Raw genomic sequence first — 17737 nt, forward strand, 5'->3', positions numbered from 1 at the left:
ATATATGTGGTATTTATTGCCACAAAACTGGCACCTCCATGAGAATGTCATGCAGTTTCTTTTAACCTTGATAACAATTCAAGGTAAATATTTTCTTTTTATATAGATATAATTATCTTCTTTTTATATGTGAGCAATCCTAATGGTCAGAGGTAAACATTCTGAAAGTCAACAACCAGTTACTAAATGGTGCAGCCTGGATTCTGTCTGATAAGTTATTCTTTCCATCATACGAGATTGTTTTATTGAAGCATTTGAATATGTGAATTTCTGAGTCGAGGATTTTTAATTTTTTGAACGGTTTTTTAAAAAATGTTTAGTCTGGAGAGAATGACATTTATTCAGAATTTAATCCCAATTCATAAATTCACTGTTCTTTATCTTTATGCATCTTCTCTGTGGCTAGTGCCATTGACAGTCCCCCCCACCTTTTTTTTCCACTATACTCTCTTAGCTTGCGGGAAATGACGGTCTTTTCTTCTCATATGCCTATTGCCTCTTTTCATTAACTCGTAACTGTGGCTTGTAAGCAGAATTTTTAGCCTTCTTCCCTCACTTTACACAGTCCCCCTTTACAATTTCATGGTCTCATTGCTTCAAATACTAAATATATGCTTAAGACCCTCAAATTGTTTTGTTTCCCTCTAGGCCATTTCTCACTGTGTAGGTCCAAAAGTTCCTGACAGCAATTAGCCAGCTGGGAAAGGATAGGGAAGGAAGCTTCTCCGTAAGGTTAAGGGGAGGGAAGTGTAGGGGCTGTAATGGTCTCATTTGTCCATTTATTCAGTATTTATTCATTTATTTATAAACACTTACATACTGGCTGCTCTTACGAAGTTTTAAATCTAGAGTGGCAGGCACACTGATTACGAGGAGCGGTATGGGATGGCACAAAGTCATTAATGTAACATAAAGAAGACCTCGACCACAAGTACATAACGTGCAAAAGCTGAATCCCACTTAGTCTCTCAAAGAGTCTTAACAAAACGTTTGGAGTACATCAGTATAGTCGAACATTAAAAAGGAAATGGACACTGAATTCCGAACGGAAGGAATAAAATTGGGAACAAATTAGGGATTCGGGTAGAACGTTGCCCTGAAGCAAGCCACGACGACAAGGAACTGATTAGCGAAAGGGAAGAGGATAAACACCTACGTAGAGAAAAACGAACGATCAGAAGTGTACATTACAACCCTAGTATTTGTTAAAGCTTCACGTAAAACAAACACCTTACACCAATCACGCTCTGCTGCGGGACTGCGTCCCGGCTCACCGCGCACCGCCCAGATCCCCGCCCCCCCGCCCCCTTGCCCGACAGCCCTTCCGTGGAGCCCTGTACACGTGCGCGGCGGATCCCGCCCCCTCCGCTCTCTCCACCAATGAAAGATGGTATCGTAATCCGCCACCGCCCGGTCACAGGTCACGTGATCGCGTCTCCCCTCCCTCTCACCCAGCTGCCTCTAGGTTCTGAGAAGATGGCGAAGGTTTCAGAGCTTTACGATGTCACTTGGGAAGGTAATACGGGTGGTGCGGGCGCGGGAAGACCGAAAGTTATGGGACGCGGTGGGGGACACCTACTGCCCTCGGAGAGCTGAATTCCCCGGCCTCTTTTCCGCACTGGAACTCTCACTGAACGGGCCGCACTGAGGTGGTGATCGAGACTGATCTGTTCCCTGGCCGGCCATAGACTGATGTCCGCGGTGTCCCTCACCGCCTATGTTCATCGATAGACCTACCTCCGCGCCAATCCAAGGTCCCAGGGCAGCTTCTATGATGAGGCGGGAGGACCCTGGGTCTGCTGGGCGCAGAGGAGGAGGAATAGGTTCCTGCCGAAGCTTCTTTGCAGTCAAGAAATACAGAACTTATAAGGCCTTTTAATTTAGTGCCGTGTAGTAAGGGTTACAACTTTGTGCAGGAAAGGTGTGTAGGAGCCTCATGAACAGCTCTTATTCTCGTGCATGCTCCTTTACATTTCGTTCCCTTCAGAGCGGAGTTTCTGATTTCTTCCGTTTTTAATGACTCCTTGTCCCACTCCTCCTGGAAACATTTGCACATACAACATACTTCTTTCTTACTCCCTACCAGGAATTCCTTTTCTGAGGGGGGAAAGAACTGGTTGTCTTGGACATGTGCTCACGTGTGATGGACTTCTCTCCCCATTGTAGGTTAATATAAGGTGGAGTGTGTTCTTTAAGACTAGAAGCAAACTTCCAGTTTTTTCCCCCTCTCAAAAACTTAAGCGGGAGACATAGTTGAGAAATGAGCCTTGAGTTTTTCTAACGCATGAAATTTCAGTAATTGATATTTATATCCCCAGCTTTTAATAGTGGACTTCAATAGGTTATTTGTTCAAGGAATGCCGTCTTTCCAATGGTTCAACAATGGCCTGGTAATATATACTGAAGGTTATGGTGAATCAATTTCTCCCGTATGACAAAATTGCAAACATGTATGGGAAAAGGTAAAATTCTTTTACAGTCGAGCCGAATTTAATGATTTATTATCCGTTTTGTGGCCTCTAGCACACTGTGAACCTCAGTGCTTCTACCTGTATTGGAGATGTCCATCACATAAAACAAAAGATTTAAGTGCTTAGTGCTAGATCTTGGATTTATGAAATCATGTCACACACAGTCCCTGCCTTCATGGAGTTCACAGTCTAATGGAGAAGACAAACTTGTCAGTGTGTAGTTTTAAAAGACCTGTCAGGATATATTTCTTACGCTGAATGATAGGTATGTGACTGTTATTTTTAATGCTTTTTAAAAACGTTTTGAATATATCATGTTCTTTATTTTTAGAAAGTGCCATTTTGAAGTCATAGTCAATACAGTTTTCTTACATGACAGTAGTAAGTACGTAATCTTAAGGAAAGAGTAAATGTGTACTACCAGACAATATGATTTATATTACATAACTGGGAATACCCTGTGGACATTATGAAAAGGGGTGATTTAATTAGATTTAGAGTAACACGTTTGTTGAGAAACAAAAAAGAAAGCATGTTGAAGTGCTTTTAAACAAAGTGCTGCATAAAAAGATGATCTGGCTCCTACCCATGGCTCTAGCTTTGTCTTAAGCTATTCTCCCTCTTACCGAGCTGGCAGTGGTGGCTTTTGTTGAGTTCCCTGAATGTGCCCTGGTTCTCTTGTATTAGGGCAGGCCACGTGTTCTTAGGAGTGTTCTTCCCTCATTGCCCCATTCTTGCCCCCATTATAGTTTATCATTTCTCAAAATTTCCCTCAAAGGTCGCATGTTTCAGAGAGCTTTCCTTGAGCATCCCACAGCCATTCCCCATCCTTCCACCAATATTCTAAAAAGGAAAGGAAAAACAAAAAAACCCAAACAAGCAACAAAACCCTCCCCTGGTCCTTTGACTGTGGGGTTCCATACTCTGGAAACGCTTACCCTATTGTGTTCCATTTTAAAATTTTTTCTCCTAGAATGAAGGGAGGGACCAGGCCTCTGGTATTTGCCAGTGCCTGACAAATACAAAGAACACGGTAATTATTTGTTGACTAAATGAATTGTTAATTGATTAATAATAAACATTAATATACTTTTACAGAAAAGAATATAAGTAATTTTTCTAGTGTTGGAATAATTTAGTATCTTAGATAGACTTAGGCAATTCAACTATAAGATATGGTTTGCTTATTTGTGAAACAAGGGTTTAGAAAGACCTTCCCAGAATTCTCTTTTAGGGGACTTCTAAGAAAGAGCAGTTGAGATTTTTCTTTCAGAGACTTACGGTAACAGATTTTTAAAATGTGAAAGGGTGATGGGAGGACTCCCAGAGATAGCTTTTTGTTCATATTTTTTTAGGAGGAAATGTCAGTTGGACCTGTGTCCTTAAGAATACCATTGCGTAGTATCATGAATTAAAGTTGTGGAAATGGTCAGTTCAGAGTACTGTAATTCTTGTGATAGGAAAAGTGATCACTTGTTTGTCGAATATTCTCCTAGTCTCTTGGGTTCTATAGAATTAAGTTGAATATATGGTTTATTTATTCAGCCAGTTGAAAGTTATTGAGGTTTATTAGCGATTTGGAGGCATGAAAGAGAGTTACAAGGAGGGTGTAGTCAGGTTTTTTGAGAATACGTTATACGGGCAGGATATGGATAGGATGCCTAGCACAATGCTTGGCATGTGGTAGGCACTAAATGAATATTTGTTGGAAAAAAAATTAAAAATGAAGGAATTTTACTTGATAATACTGTCTCTATGTCCTCTCTTTTTATCTAGTTCTTCAAACCACAGTCTTGTCTCTATGCTCTATCACTACAATATGGTTTCTAAGGAGACCTTATGCCAGGTCTAATGTATGTATGTATGTATGTGTTTCATACATCTGTAGTACATTTGTCATTGCAGATTACCCTCTCTGAAAAATTCTTTCCTTGGTTTTTTAATAACATTAAAGTTCCCATTTTATCAGACTTTTCCTTTGCTTAGTTCTCTACATCTATTCGCTTTTTAATTTTTGGTGTCCTCAGTGCTTCCTTCCTTAGCTCTCTTCTTAATTTATTGCTGGGGGTTATTAAACTTGAGATAAATAGACTCCTTGCTGATACAGACATAGGTGTTAAGTGGTCTGTGAATTTCTCCTGACATCATATGTAAAATTGAATGTATGGAAACATATACTTATTTTGGGAAAAGGTGATTCAAAGGTCTCAACAACTTCAAAGAGCTCTAAAAAAAGGTTAAATGTCGTCTTTGGGCAATCTCAGCCACACCTAGCTTTATTTAGCCTATATGCTAAATAACATTAATTAAACATACATTTGACTATTTTGTACCAGGCTCTGTTCTAGTTCTTGAGGATACAGTGCAGAACAAGACATGAGAGGTCAGAGAGAGACCAGGGGTCGGGGGTGCGGGAGGCACATGATCCGTTGCCTCGGGAAGGCAGGATTGAACCTGCAGCTTTTGTGTGTACAGGACAGCGCTCCAACCAACGGAGCCACCGGCCAGGGCTCCTCGGCTTTTGAAATAATCTAAACCTTTGTAATTTCCCGAGTGGTAGGGTGGATAGAAACATCTTCTGTTAAAATATTTTGTCTTAGTTCTTGGTTCCTGAGCGACCATTAAAATTTCTGGAGTGATGACTGAGTCTTTTTGTACCCTATTGAGATGACTGGTGGCTGGATGGCTCCTGGATGGGGGCTGGCCACCAGAGACACCAAGGCATGATTAAGGGTTTGCAGTGTCAGCCTACCGCTTGGCCTCTTGGGAGAGGAGAGGACCTCAAGGTGGAGTTAATCGCCGGTGAGTCAGTCATTCCTGTAGAATAGACCTCTGTAAAACCCCCTAAGCTACAGGAGCTGGAGAGCTTCCAGGCGGGTGAACACGTTAAGGTGCTGGGAGGGTGACGGGCCGAAACTGGACATGGACGTGCCTCTGCTCTTCACTTCCATTTGGCTCTTCTCAGTTGTATCCTTTATCGCAAACCAATGATAGCAAGTAAAGCACTTCCCTGAGTTCTGTGAGCCGTTCCAGCAATGATGAGTGGCGGGGGGTTGGAGGAACCTGGACTTCATAGCCAGTTGGTCAGAAGTGGAGATGGTCCTTACTTGTGATTGGTGTCTGAAGTGGGTGGGGGCAAGCTGGTGGGACTGAGCCCTTCACCTGCGAGGTCTAATGCTAACTCCCTGTACTTGGTGCCAAAATTGAGTTGAATTATTGAACATCGAGTTGGTGTTCAGAGATGTGGAGAGTTGGTTGGTGTGGGGAAAATGACCCACAGCATATTTGGTGTCAGATGTGTTCAGTGGGTAGGAACAGATCTTACCTGTGTATGAAAATGTAGATTAGATAAAGACACTAGGGTTTACACAGTAAACTTAGCAGCGTTACAGATAGACAGTATACTCCTGCCTTGTTTTAATCCTACTTTTCTGATCTCATTTTTAAAAGAATACTTTTAGTCAGATACATGTCACTGGATTTAAATAAAATAGCACTGTTTGTTTCAGAATTCTGTTTACAAAATGAATAGATTTTGTTGTTTTTTTCCAACATTAGTTTTATATAGTGATTAAATGAGTGACAGTGTTGCTAATGCATTCTTTTAGCAGTTAAAACTATGCAAGCTATATAATTTGATGAGTTGATTTAATGGGATAAAGCTTGGAGATGCTGTGTGTGTGTGTACGAGTTTCAAGCTGCCATTGTCTGAAAAGGATTTGTATTTACTAATACTTTTACATTATATCTTTGTTTTTGGGGACTTTCCTGTCAAGAGCCATATGTTTTTAACCAGGCTCAGGAAATATATCTCCCTGGTGGTTTCGGTTGATTTTCAGATTATAAAGTATTATATAATAACAGGTTTATGACAGATTTGAGATCATTTCTAGCAAACATAAGCTCTGTATTTTAAAACTGTTCCATTAATAAATTTCCATGTCAGAGTTTCAAGGAAATTATATTGCAACTCACCTTTAGTATTTTTTGAGTTTATCAATGTTTAATTTGGTAAAAGGCAAATGGTTTTCTTTCATCTGTATTTTAAAGGACTGTGCTCCTTTCTCTCTTTTTCCCTCCCCGCTCCTTGCCTTCCCTTCCCCTTCTTTTCCCCCTTTCCCGCCCTTCCCTCTTTCAGTGTGTCTTTTTATTATAAAATAAAATGAAAACAAAAATTGCACAGAAGAAATTTACTGCCAAGTTATTTATTACAAAATGAACACCCGTGGTATCACCACCCAGGTTAAGAATGAGAGCTTTGCCGTCCCTCCTAGAAGTCCCTTCTATGTGCCTCATCCCAATGATAGCTTCCCCTTTCCCCTCATTAGGAATCATTATCCTGATTTTTTAAGTCAATACCTGCTTTCATTTTAAAATAATTTTGTTGTCCAAATGTATATCCTGAAACATTATACGTTAGTCTTGTCAATTTCTATAACGTTGAATAAATTTTAAAAGTCTCTTTTGACCTTTAGGTTCCCATTCTCTCTCTTTGTTTTACTTAAAATTTATCTGAAGAACTTGGATGCCATTTTCTACTTTGCTCCTTTCTCTTTTTAGTTCACCTGCACCTTCAAAAATCTCCCTTTACTTCTTAAGCATGAACTATAAGGCCTTTTAGAAACTCAGTCCTCTTCCTTTTTACCTACTCATCCCCGGACCCCACTCTGTGTCTTTAATTCTGGCTCCCAAGAGGGGTTCCTTCTGTTTGAAGTAACTTTCTTTTCTGCTTGCCTGCTGAATTCTTCTTCCACATTTAAGATTCAAGTCAATGTTATTTCCTGTGCAGAATGAGAGTCAGGATGATTTTTAGGTTTCAGGAGAAGGAATTAACTGTATATTAATTTGTAATGCTTTTTGAAGACCATTTTTATAGATTCAGTTAGGGTCCGTTTTCATCTTAGGATGATTTTTTGTGGTCTTTTATAGACTTTGAACTACAGGGACTTAGATAATACATATAAAAGTAGTGAAAATCCCATGTGCTTCTCTTATATTTATTCTCTAGGGGCCTAATGTATTGTGTATTTAACTCATTTGACAAGTAATTAAACTTTTAAAATCTATTCAACATCTTTGTAGAAGGAAGAAGGCAGTAATCCAGATGAGTATGTAAGATTTTCAGGGATGGGGTAAGAAGGCATGTAGGTGATTGGTGAATTGGACAGTTAATTCTACCTTAACGATATAAAAGAATCTTTTGTTTACTGGATTAGGTAGTCTTTCCCACCCCCCACCCCCCCCAGCTATCTTTATTAGTATTATCAAAATGCTGTTCTTCAAAACTCAAGTTTTCTATCGTATTACATTATGCCAAGTTGTTCTCTTGACTTTTGTTGTTTGCTAGTGCTTTTGCTCTTATTTTACATTATCTATTTTATTTCTTATTGTAAATACAATAAAAATGTCTTTTCTAATTTTTAGCTGTTTATTTCCTTTGCATAGTTGTGTGTCTTTATATATTTTATGTATTGTTGTAGTAATGTCATGAAGTTTTGTGATGAATAACCCTTCAGTTCTGATAGCTTAATAGGATACTTTGATAGAAAAATTTTATATTCTTGAGACAGTTTGCCAAATTCAGGAACACCTTGAATTTTTGAGATTTCTATGTATAACTTTATTCATTTTTCTGGGAAAATAATCCCTAGCTTTTATCAAATTCTGAACATTGTAACCTCAAAAATGTTAAGATAGGTAATTGCTTAAAGAGATGGAGGATCTTTGTAGTGGACCCATGCCATTCATTACTTTTAAATAGTAACATCCATTACAATGCTTTTGTAGTCTTCCAAAGGATCTGTTTTTCCTGTTAAATTGGCATAATGCTATATTAAATTTGAGATACATGGACTTTTAAATTAGTGTGAGTTTATTTTCTTTACCCAAAAAAAGACTTCATTTTGTCAATTTCTTAACATTGATCAAATATACTGTATTTTGCTGTGTATAATGCACTTGCATGTATAATGCACATGCATGTTTTTGTGTGCATTATACATGGGATTATTATAGCCAGTATTATACCTATGGCATAATCATTATAACATTGTATAATATGCATCCTTATTTTTCCCTCAAAAATTTGGGCAAAAAAGTGCACATTGTACATGGCAAAATATGGTATACATAATAACAAGTTTTTTGTTTTCAGAAATGCGTGATAAAATGAGAAAATGGAGAGAAGAAAACTCAAGAAATAGTGAGCAAATTGTAGAAGTTGGGGAGGAATTAATCAATGAATATGCTTCAAAGCTTGGAGATGACAGTAAGTTTTTTAATTTATTTATCCTCAGCATGTGTTTGTTTACCGCTCTTAGTTTTTTTTAAAACCATCATCCATTGTGTTTTTTCCTGATGTTCATAGCAATCTATCTGATTTGTCACTTTTTAAAAACCTTCTCAGGAAGACTAATGGTACTGTATTTGAGAAGGCTTTCTAATTGCTGTTAGTGGTGAGCTATCAACTAGCCCTTTTTGTTTTAAAGCTCACAGGGCTGTAGTCCTGGTCTGGTGAAAATGTATTTTATAAAGAATCGTTTAGAACAGTAAAGGTAGTAGGGTAGTAGATAATTGGAGTTGTGGGGTTTTTTTTGTTTTTTTTTTTTACTTGTAAGATAGTAAATATTTCACATTGCTAAAGGTATGTAAGGATGCTTTCTTTCCTTAATTGCTGATACAGTACAGTAAATCAATTTTCAGTTGTAAGTACTATTCTCTAAAATACCAAACAGGAAGAATTTATTTTCTACTTTTCTGTTGGGAAATTTTTATGGTAAATTTAGTTTTTTTCTCTCTATATGTATCTAGTTTGGATCATATATGAACAGGTGATGATTGCAGCTCTAGACTATGGTCGTGATGACTTGGCATTGGTAGGTATTTAAACTAATTATATTTTATATTTAATATACTTTATGGGTTATATATAAGCAGTTAAGACTTAGTATATGGCTTGTATAGAATGCTTTCTATAGCTATAGTAGGATTAAGTATGCACTTTGATCACAGTGTATTCTTAAATCTTTTTAACAATTCTGAGAAGTAGATTATTTAGTATCCCAGTTTTACTGAAGAGGTTAAATTAATTGGTGAAGGTGATCCACTTACTGGGTGAATTATGCTATATTATAGAGTTTATAATAAACAGTTTAAAACAAGTTTATCTTTTGGATTGTTGAATGACTTTCATAGTATATATTGTTAAATACTGTTTTGCAATATTGTAAATGTGTACCTTAAATTATAAAATCCTGACATATACAGAGCATGACTTGAATTACTAATACTGCTTTTAAGGTAGGAGAATGATAATAGCTAGCTATATTTTGCACTTATCTGCTAGGTACTATGCTAAATGCTTTACATCATGTTTTATTTGCTTTTCACAATTATTTCTTGATTTGTGTTTAATATTATCATCCTATTTATTTTGTAAATCAGGAAACAGAGGTTTCTCTTCTTTTGTTTTTATAATTCTGACTTCTTAAACTACTTCATACTCCTTCCTCATTTAAGCCAAAAAGTATTATATAGAAACAGAAAATAGAAATACCAGGAGAACATATGCATTGCTGACTTAACATTATCCTTTTCAAGGTAATTACATTAGGTTGGCTCTACACATAATTGTAGTGGAGCTGTCAGTGGTAAAAAGTGTTCCACAGAACCTTTTTGGATTACTTTTAGAATGTGTGACATAGTTATTTGAATATTCTCAGAATTCGCAGCTTGTATTCTGAGGGAAATTTTGAAAATTTTTTTTGAAATAGCCAAATGCCATTAGACCAGATTAGGTCATAATATTGATAAACAAATCAGTAGATCAAATTAGATCAGTTTTTTTGTAACAGTATTTATTTTTTAATGTTTCAGAATATTTACACAGTTAGCCTGATTGAGTGACCTAGTAGTATGAGTTTTGCATGATGACCAAGAAATAAATGAACATCATTTTCAGTTCTGACTAACCTTAATATATGTCTTAGCGTGGCAAATTTTCAGGCACACAGTTTGAGAATATATCTTCATGTGCTTCTATTACTAGTTAATAGTTTCTTCACTAGTTAAAGGCATTTTTTGGTCACTTATGCTTTAGGGCACCAGAATGGACCATTTTTATAATCCTCATCATTTCTAACACATCTATCCTTATCCTGATTCTAACACATTTAAGACTCTTATAATCCCTCATATTGCTGATAACATAGTAGGTGCTCAATAAATATTTGACTTTTTTATTGAGTTGATGGGTGAATTATGGATATTTGCTTAAAAGAGACTGTTCCTTCATAGATATGGTGTCTGTATTTTATGATCCCAAATCAGGATGTATGTATTGACAAGATTATTATGTAATTTTAACAGGGAGAAATTAAGCAAAGTGTTGGTGGTGGTAGTAGTAGTAGTTTCTTGAGAGTACTTCCAAAGAACTCAATTTTTATCCAAAGAATGCTTATGCATAGTTAGGAAGAAAATACTAGGAAACTGTTGGAGGCATATAAGTGGGGCCTGGTACATTATGCAGACAATTTTTAAGGAGTAGTAATATGGTAGTAGTATTTGAAGAGTTACTGGTAGACACATGACCTGCTCATTGTCCCAGTTATTAGCATGGTTAGTGTCTGAGAACTGATTGTTTTTCTCACTGTAATTTCAGAGTTCTCTCTTCACCCCATTTTTCATTAGATTAATTTCATTTCAAGTCATTGGATCATACCAATGAAATTATTTAAGAAAATACATTGAAGACTTATGTAGGCCATTCCTTGTAGCTCGTTTAGTATATGTAATGTAATTAGTACTTTTCAAGTCTTTCTTACTAGGTATTGTTTTAGTTTTGTCTTCAGGAGTTGAGAAGACAGTTCCCCGGCAGTCACAGAGTCAAGCGACTGACTGGCATGAGATTCGAAGCCATGGAAAGGTAACCGAACCTTGTAAACGGTGTGATGCCATTTTAAAATGGCAAACACGGGTCCTGCCTTCATAGTCTTCTACATTTACGGCATTGTCATTGATGGTGCAAGATCTGCTGCTCCTGACAGGCTGCTACTCAGCGTAAATCCTGGCCTTCACTCCCAGTAAATAGGATTTGACATATAATTTGACCCTTCACCATCTCTGATCTTGTGAAACTGAGATTATACTTTGTAGTAAGAACTGGCTTCCAATCCTGATTCTATGATTTATTAGCTGTTTCCCTAGCAAATTATTTAACTTAAGGGTTTTTCAGTCACACTCCTCTGTAAAGCAAAAATCTTACCAACTTCTCAGGATTTTTTTTGAAAATTAGTAATAATATATGTTTAGGACTCTCATAGGCACTCAAGGTATAGAAGCTATTTTTTTATTGAGATATAATTGACACATAACATTGTATTAGTTTTTGGTGTGCAACATAATGATATATGTATATACATATATGTATTGTGAAATAATTATAGTAGTTAACAATCACCACTCGTGGTGATACATTTTATTTTTTTATGATGAGAACTTCTAAGATCTACTCTTTTAGCAACTTTCAAATATACCACACAGTGTTGTTAACTATAGCAACCATACTGTATATTACAGTCCCAGGACTTATTTTATAACTGGAAGTTTGTACCTTTGGACCCCCTTCCCCCATTTTGCATGCCCCCTACTCCCACCTCTGGCAGTCACCAATCTGTGTTCTGTATATGTAAGTTCTAGTTCTTTCTGATTCCACATATAAGTGAGATCATACAGTATTTGTCTTTCTGTCTGACTTACTACACTTAGCATAATGTCTGTTTGGTCCATCCAGGTTGTCATAAATAGCGGAATTTCCTTCATTTTTATGGGTGAATAATATCACATTGTATATATGTCACAAACTCGTTCATCTGTCCATGGACACTTAAGTTGTTCCATGTCATGTGCATCGTAAATAATGCTCTTATAACATGGGGTTGCATATATCTTTTCAAGATAGTGCTTTCGTTTCCTTTAGATAAATACACAGAAGTGGAACTGCTGGATTAAATGGTAGTTCTATTTTTAATTTTTAAGGAACCTCCATACTGTTTTCCATAGTTGTACCAGCTTACATTCCCATGAACAGCACACAAAGGTTCCTTTTTCACCACATTCTTGCCAACACTGTGTCTTGTCTTTTTGGTAATTGCCATTTTAACAGGTGTAAGGTGATATCTCCTTATAGTTTTGATTTGCATTTTCCTGACTATCAGTGATATTGAACATCTTTTCATGAACCTGTTGGCCATTTCTGTGTCCTCTTTGGAAACATGTCTGTTCAGTTCTTCTACCCATTTTTTTTACTGGGATTATTTTTTTACTATTGAGTTGTATGAGTTCTTTATATATTTTGGATATTAACCCATTATCAGGTATATGATTTCTGTTTTCTTCTGTTCTGTACCTTGCTTTTGTTGCTGTTTTTATTTGCTATACAGAAGCTTTTTAGTTTGATACAGTTTCATTTGTTTATTGTTGCTTTAGCTACCTTTGCTTTTGGTGTCAAATCCAAAAAATCGTCACTAAGATCCATGCCAGCTTACCTGCTGTGTTCTCTTCTAGTAGTTTTATGGTTTCAGGTCATATATTCAGGTCTTTAATCCATTTGGAGTTGATTTTTGTTTATGGTGTAAGGTAGTGGTCTGGTTTCATTCTTTTATGTGTGGCTGTCTAGTTTTTCATCAGTTTCTTAAGAAGGCTATTTTTCCTCTATTGTGTATTCTTTCTTTGTTGTAAATGAATTAACCATATATGTGTGGGTTTATTTCTGGGTTCTCTATTCTGTTGCATTGATCTATGCATCTGTTTGTATGCCCATTCCATACTCTTGATTACTGTAGCTATGTACCATTGTGTGAAATCAGGAAGTATGATACCTCCAGCTTTGTTCTTTTTCCTCAGGATTGCTTTGGCTATTAGGGGTCTTGTGTGTTTCCATACAAATTTTGGAATTGTTTGTCCTTTTTCTGTGAAATATGCCATTGGAATTTTTATAAGCATTGCACTGAATCTGTAGCTTGCTTTGGATACTATGGACATTTTACCAGCATTAGTTCTTCCAATTCATGAGCACATACATCTTTCAGTTTATTTGTTCTTAATTTTTTTCATCAATGTCATAGTTTTAGTTTGCAGGGCTTTTACCTCTTTGGTTAAATTTGTTCTTAGCTATTTTATTCTTTTTGATGCAGTTGTAACTGGGATTGTTTTCTTAATTGCTCTTTCTGATAAATCATTATTAGTATATTAGTGATTTTCAACCAGTGTGCTCTGGCACACTGGTGTGCCACAAGAATTTTTAAAACATGCAATACCTCACTATTACTGACTATTTAGATGGGACACTGACTTCTATTCCTTTAGATTGTCAAATAAAAAAATCACAACAACACAGTAGCTGTCTGGTGTGAATGAATCAAAATATACCATTTTTTTGTCAGGTCAACAAAAAATATTTTTTGGTGTGCTACAGAATTTTGTTTGCCATGAGATAAAAAAGGTGTATTGAAACAACTAATTTTTTGTATATTGACTGAATCCTGTAACTTTATTGAATTTGTTTATTATTTCTAACATTTTTAATGGAATGTTGTACTTTAATAAGCTGTTATTATCTTTGTTTACCTGTCTTCCAACTTGAGGGGCAACAGTTTGCCCTGTGACTAATTCTCTGATCGACCTAAGAGTTTTTGGTTTGTTCAGTTTGTTTAGCTTTTTTTTTTTCTTGTGAGGACAGGAGAGACAACTTCTAAGGTCTTTACATGCTGTTCCAGGAACCAGAAATCTTGAGCATCTTTTCATAAAGTTATTGACTATTTCTGTGTCTACTTCGGAGAACTATGTTCATATTCTTTGTTTTTGAATTAGGTTGTCTTTTTATTATTTAGTTGTAAGAGATCTTTATATATAGCCTAGATACAAGATCCTTATTGAATATATGATTTGCAAAAGTATTCTGGAATTCTTTTCATTTGCTAAGTGCAGTGATTTTCAACCTTTTTCATCTTGTGGTACACATAAACTAATTACTAAAATTCTGTGGCACACCAAAAAAATATACTTTTTGCCATTCTGACAAAAAAAAAAAAAAATGGTATAGTTTTGATTCATTCACACCAAACGGCTATTGTGTTGGCTGTTGTCGTTTTTTTTATTTGACATCTAAAGGAAAAGAGGTCAGTGACTCTGACTCAGTAGTCAGGTATTACATGTTTTAGAAATTCTTATGGAACAACAGTTGAAAACCGCTGGCTTAATGATGTCCTTTGATTACAAAAGTTTCTGATATTTTATGAAGTCCAGTTTATTTTCTTTTTCTTTACTTTTGGTGTCATATCCAGAAACTATTACACCTGTCTTTTCTGAGAGTTTTATGGTTTTAGTTTTTACTTTTAGGTGTTTAACACATTTTAATATTTTTTATGGTGTGAAGTAGGTCAGTCTTCCTTCTTCTTCATGTAAATAACCAGTTGTCCTATCACCATTTACTGAAAAGACTGTGCTTTCCTTATTTGTCTGGGCACCCGTGTTCAAAATCAATTAAATGTAAATGTGAGGGTTAATTTCCCAGCATTTAGTTCTATTCCATTGATCTATATGTTTATCATATACCACACCACATTGACTCTAGACTGTATTGATTCTGTGGCTTTGTGTTAAGTTCTGTAATTGGTCATTGTTGAGTCCTTTAGCTTTGTTCTCCCCGCCCCACCCCCTGCTGATTATTTTGTCTGTTTTGAGTCCTTTGAATTTACACATGAATTTTAGGATCAGCTTGTCACTGCTCACCTTCTCAGCATGGTGTTTTAGGTAAGATGGTTAACTTGTACCTCAATTGTAGTAGTTTTTTTCAAGTTGAATTTATTGATATAATTTTTCTCAACCCCTTCATTCCTGGGCTTATATGTTTGTGTATGTGTACATTTTAACCTCTTTGGATCCTCTCTGTAAGCAAGTAAAGAGCATAGATAAAGAAAAGTAAATAAAATAATATTAGATTATGTAAGCAGAAACTAATTTTGAATCAGAGGACAGAATGGAAGAAATCTGTAGGGATTGCTCCTGAATCAGTGTTCTACTTACTATCACTTTTTGTTTTATCTCAAATAGTATGAATTCCTAGACCATTCTTAAAATATATGAATAGCAGAACACATTCCATAGACCAAGATGAATGATTTTAAAAACTATGTTGTAAGGATTTGAGAGGTACTAGATTCCAAACCAGACATTTTAATATTTACTATCCCTCTACCCCTTCCCAACTATACAGAATATTGACATGGTAGCAATAATTTATTCCTATTAAGTGTTAATTCAGGTTTTCTAAGACACCCAGTGAACTTTAATTTCTTTAAACCTTATTCTTTATTGACACTCATATCACCATTTTGTTTAGTAAAGCTTTAATGTTTTTATCTGAAAAAGTGGTTGTTGTATGTGTCTTTGTCAAATAGGATTATTAATTGTTGATTGTCATACTGTACCTTAGAATCTGTGGAATATTAAAAAAAATACGTAGTTGCTGTCCCCACTTTCCTGAAATCAGTCTGTTAGAGGTATAGTGCAGATTTTCTTTAAAAAGCTCTGTAGGTGAAAAGACAGGTGGGTATTAGAACATTGTTGACCAAAGGTAAATTTTTGTGGACTTTGAATGTATTAGATTCTCTAGAGAAACAATAAAAAAAATATAGAACCAAATGTATATGTATGTATATGTACACACACACATATACATACTCACAGACACACACACACACACACACACACACACACACAGAACTATATATATATAAATGGAGATTTATTATGAGGAATTGGCTCACTCAATATTGGAGGCTTTGAAGTTCCAGGATCTGCCATCTGCAAGCAGGAGACCCAGCTAAGCTGGTGCTATAATTCAGTCTGAGTCCAGGTCTGGAGGCTGAGAACTAAGGGAGCCGATGGTATAAATTGTAGTCTGAGGGATAGAGGGGAGATGAGATAGGATGTTCCAGCTCAGAAGTGAGGCAGTAAAATAGGGTTGAATTCCTCCTTTCTCCACTTTGTTCTATTCAGGCCCTCAAGGGATTGGATGATGCCCACCCACATTGGGGAGGCAGTCTGTTGTACTGAGTCTGTGGATTCAAATGCTAATCTCATCCTAAAACACCCTCAGACAGGCCCAGAAATAATGTTTAATCTGGGTACCCCATGGTGAGCGAATTTGACACATAAAATTAACCGTCACATTCAGTTTCTACATAAGTGTTCAAATATAAAACCAGGTATTAGTTCCTTATGTGTATAGTCTTTGTATGACTATAAAACAGTGAATGGTTTCATATCTTTCTCTGTCATTTCTGATCTTTTCCAGAGATATAGTTGGAAAAGATTCCCAGGTGATTTTCACATAATGTCTTCTGAGAATCCCTGGTCTGTAGCATTAATTTTGTCCTTGTTTTGTATACCTGTTTTTTGTTTTATTATTTAATGATTTTCTTTTCTTTTTTTTTATTTAGTTGTAGTTTTTTATGAGGCTTACATATGTAAATGTTACATACATAAATGTTATATTGCCATGTATTTGATGTCCAAACTATTTTTTTTTATTTGAACTACTGCTAAGCCTGATTGACTTAGTGTGCAGCGATGTGGTTTGCCTTTCACATAGGATGGACATGTTTACAAATTAAGTCTGCTTTTACTTTTTTCAGTAGTGTGCTATAGTTAAAGTATCCTTACCTATTAGCATGATCATAATCACTAGTACAGGCTTGGGCAATGCATTTTTGGTGCCACAATGTATAGTTGAAAGATGGGTCACATGATGATACAGAGTATTCTTATCTATCATTTAGAGAAAAATACAAAATTAAAAATTTCCCATAGAGAACTTTGGAAGAAATCCCAAGACTATATGCTGTTCCTAGTTTTAGAAACACTGCTGTAAAAGTTTTTAAACATTGTTTTTTGCTTTCTTTAAAAATCCGTATTCAGAAGTGGAGAGACTGATAGGAAGGGAGTTAGGGGTTATCAATATTGTTAGGAATTTCAGAATCACTCAGCTGTTTCCCTACATCCTAATCAAGATGATCATATATAAGAGTATATATTTAAGTGAAGTTCTCTATGTTATTTCTAATGTATTCCTACTTTGGTTCTCTATCACATAATGTTAATTTTGGCATCTTAGTTATATGCTGTCATATTTGATTATTTTTTCATTTGATAAATTTGTTAAGTGTTTCTCTTATGAGATTTTATCCCAGCAAAGAGTAAGAATT

General features: G+C 35.9%; 1 protein-coding gene across 1 annotated transcript in view; it reads left to right on the plus strand.

Annotated features, from left to right (window-relative positions):
* The first annotated feature begins 1449 nt into the window (after nucleotides 1-1449).
* The window catches only part of EMC2 (ER membrane protein complex subunit 2), a 37400-nt gene continuing 21112 nt past the window's right edge, over nucleotides 1450-17737 (plus strand). Inside the window, exons 1-4 of the mRNA XM_054590397.1 lie at nucleotides 1450-1516; nucleotides 8626-8739; nucleotides 9282-9346; nucleotides 11309-11394. Coding sequence (XP_054446372.1) covers nucleotides 1477-1516; nucleotides 8626-8739; nucleotides 9282-9346; nucleotides 11309-11394 — 305 coding nt within the window. The 5' untranslated portion in view covers nucleotides 1450-1476. The remainder of the gene's footprint in view (nucleotides 1517-8625; nucleotides 8740-9281; nucleotides 9347-11308; nucleotides 11395-17737) is intronic.

This window comes from Pteronotus mesoamericanus, unplaced genomic scaffold, assembly GCF_021234165.1.
Source record: "Pteronotus mesoamericanus isolate MK-2021 breed Mesoamerican mustached bat unplaced genomic scaffold, CSHL_Meso_final scaffold_174, whole genome shotgun sequence".
In the NCBI taxonomy this organism is placed as follows: Eukaryota; Metazoa; Chordata; class Mammalia; order Chiroptera; family Mormoopidae; genus Pteronotus; species Pteronotus mesoamericanus.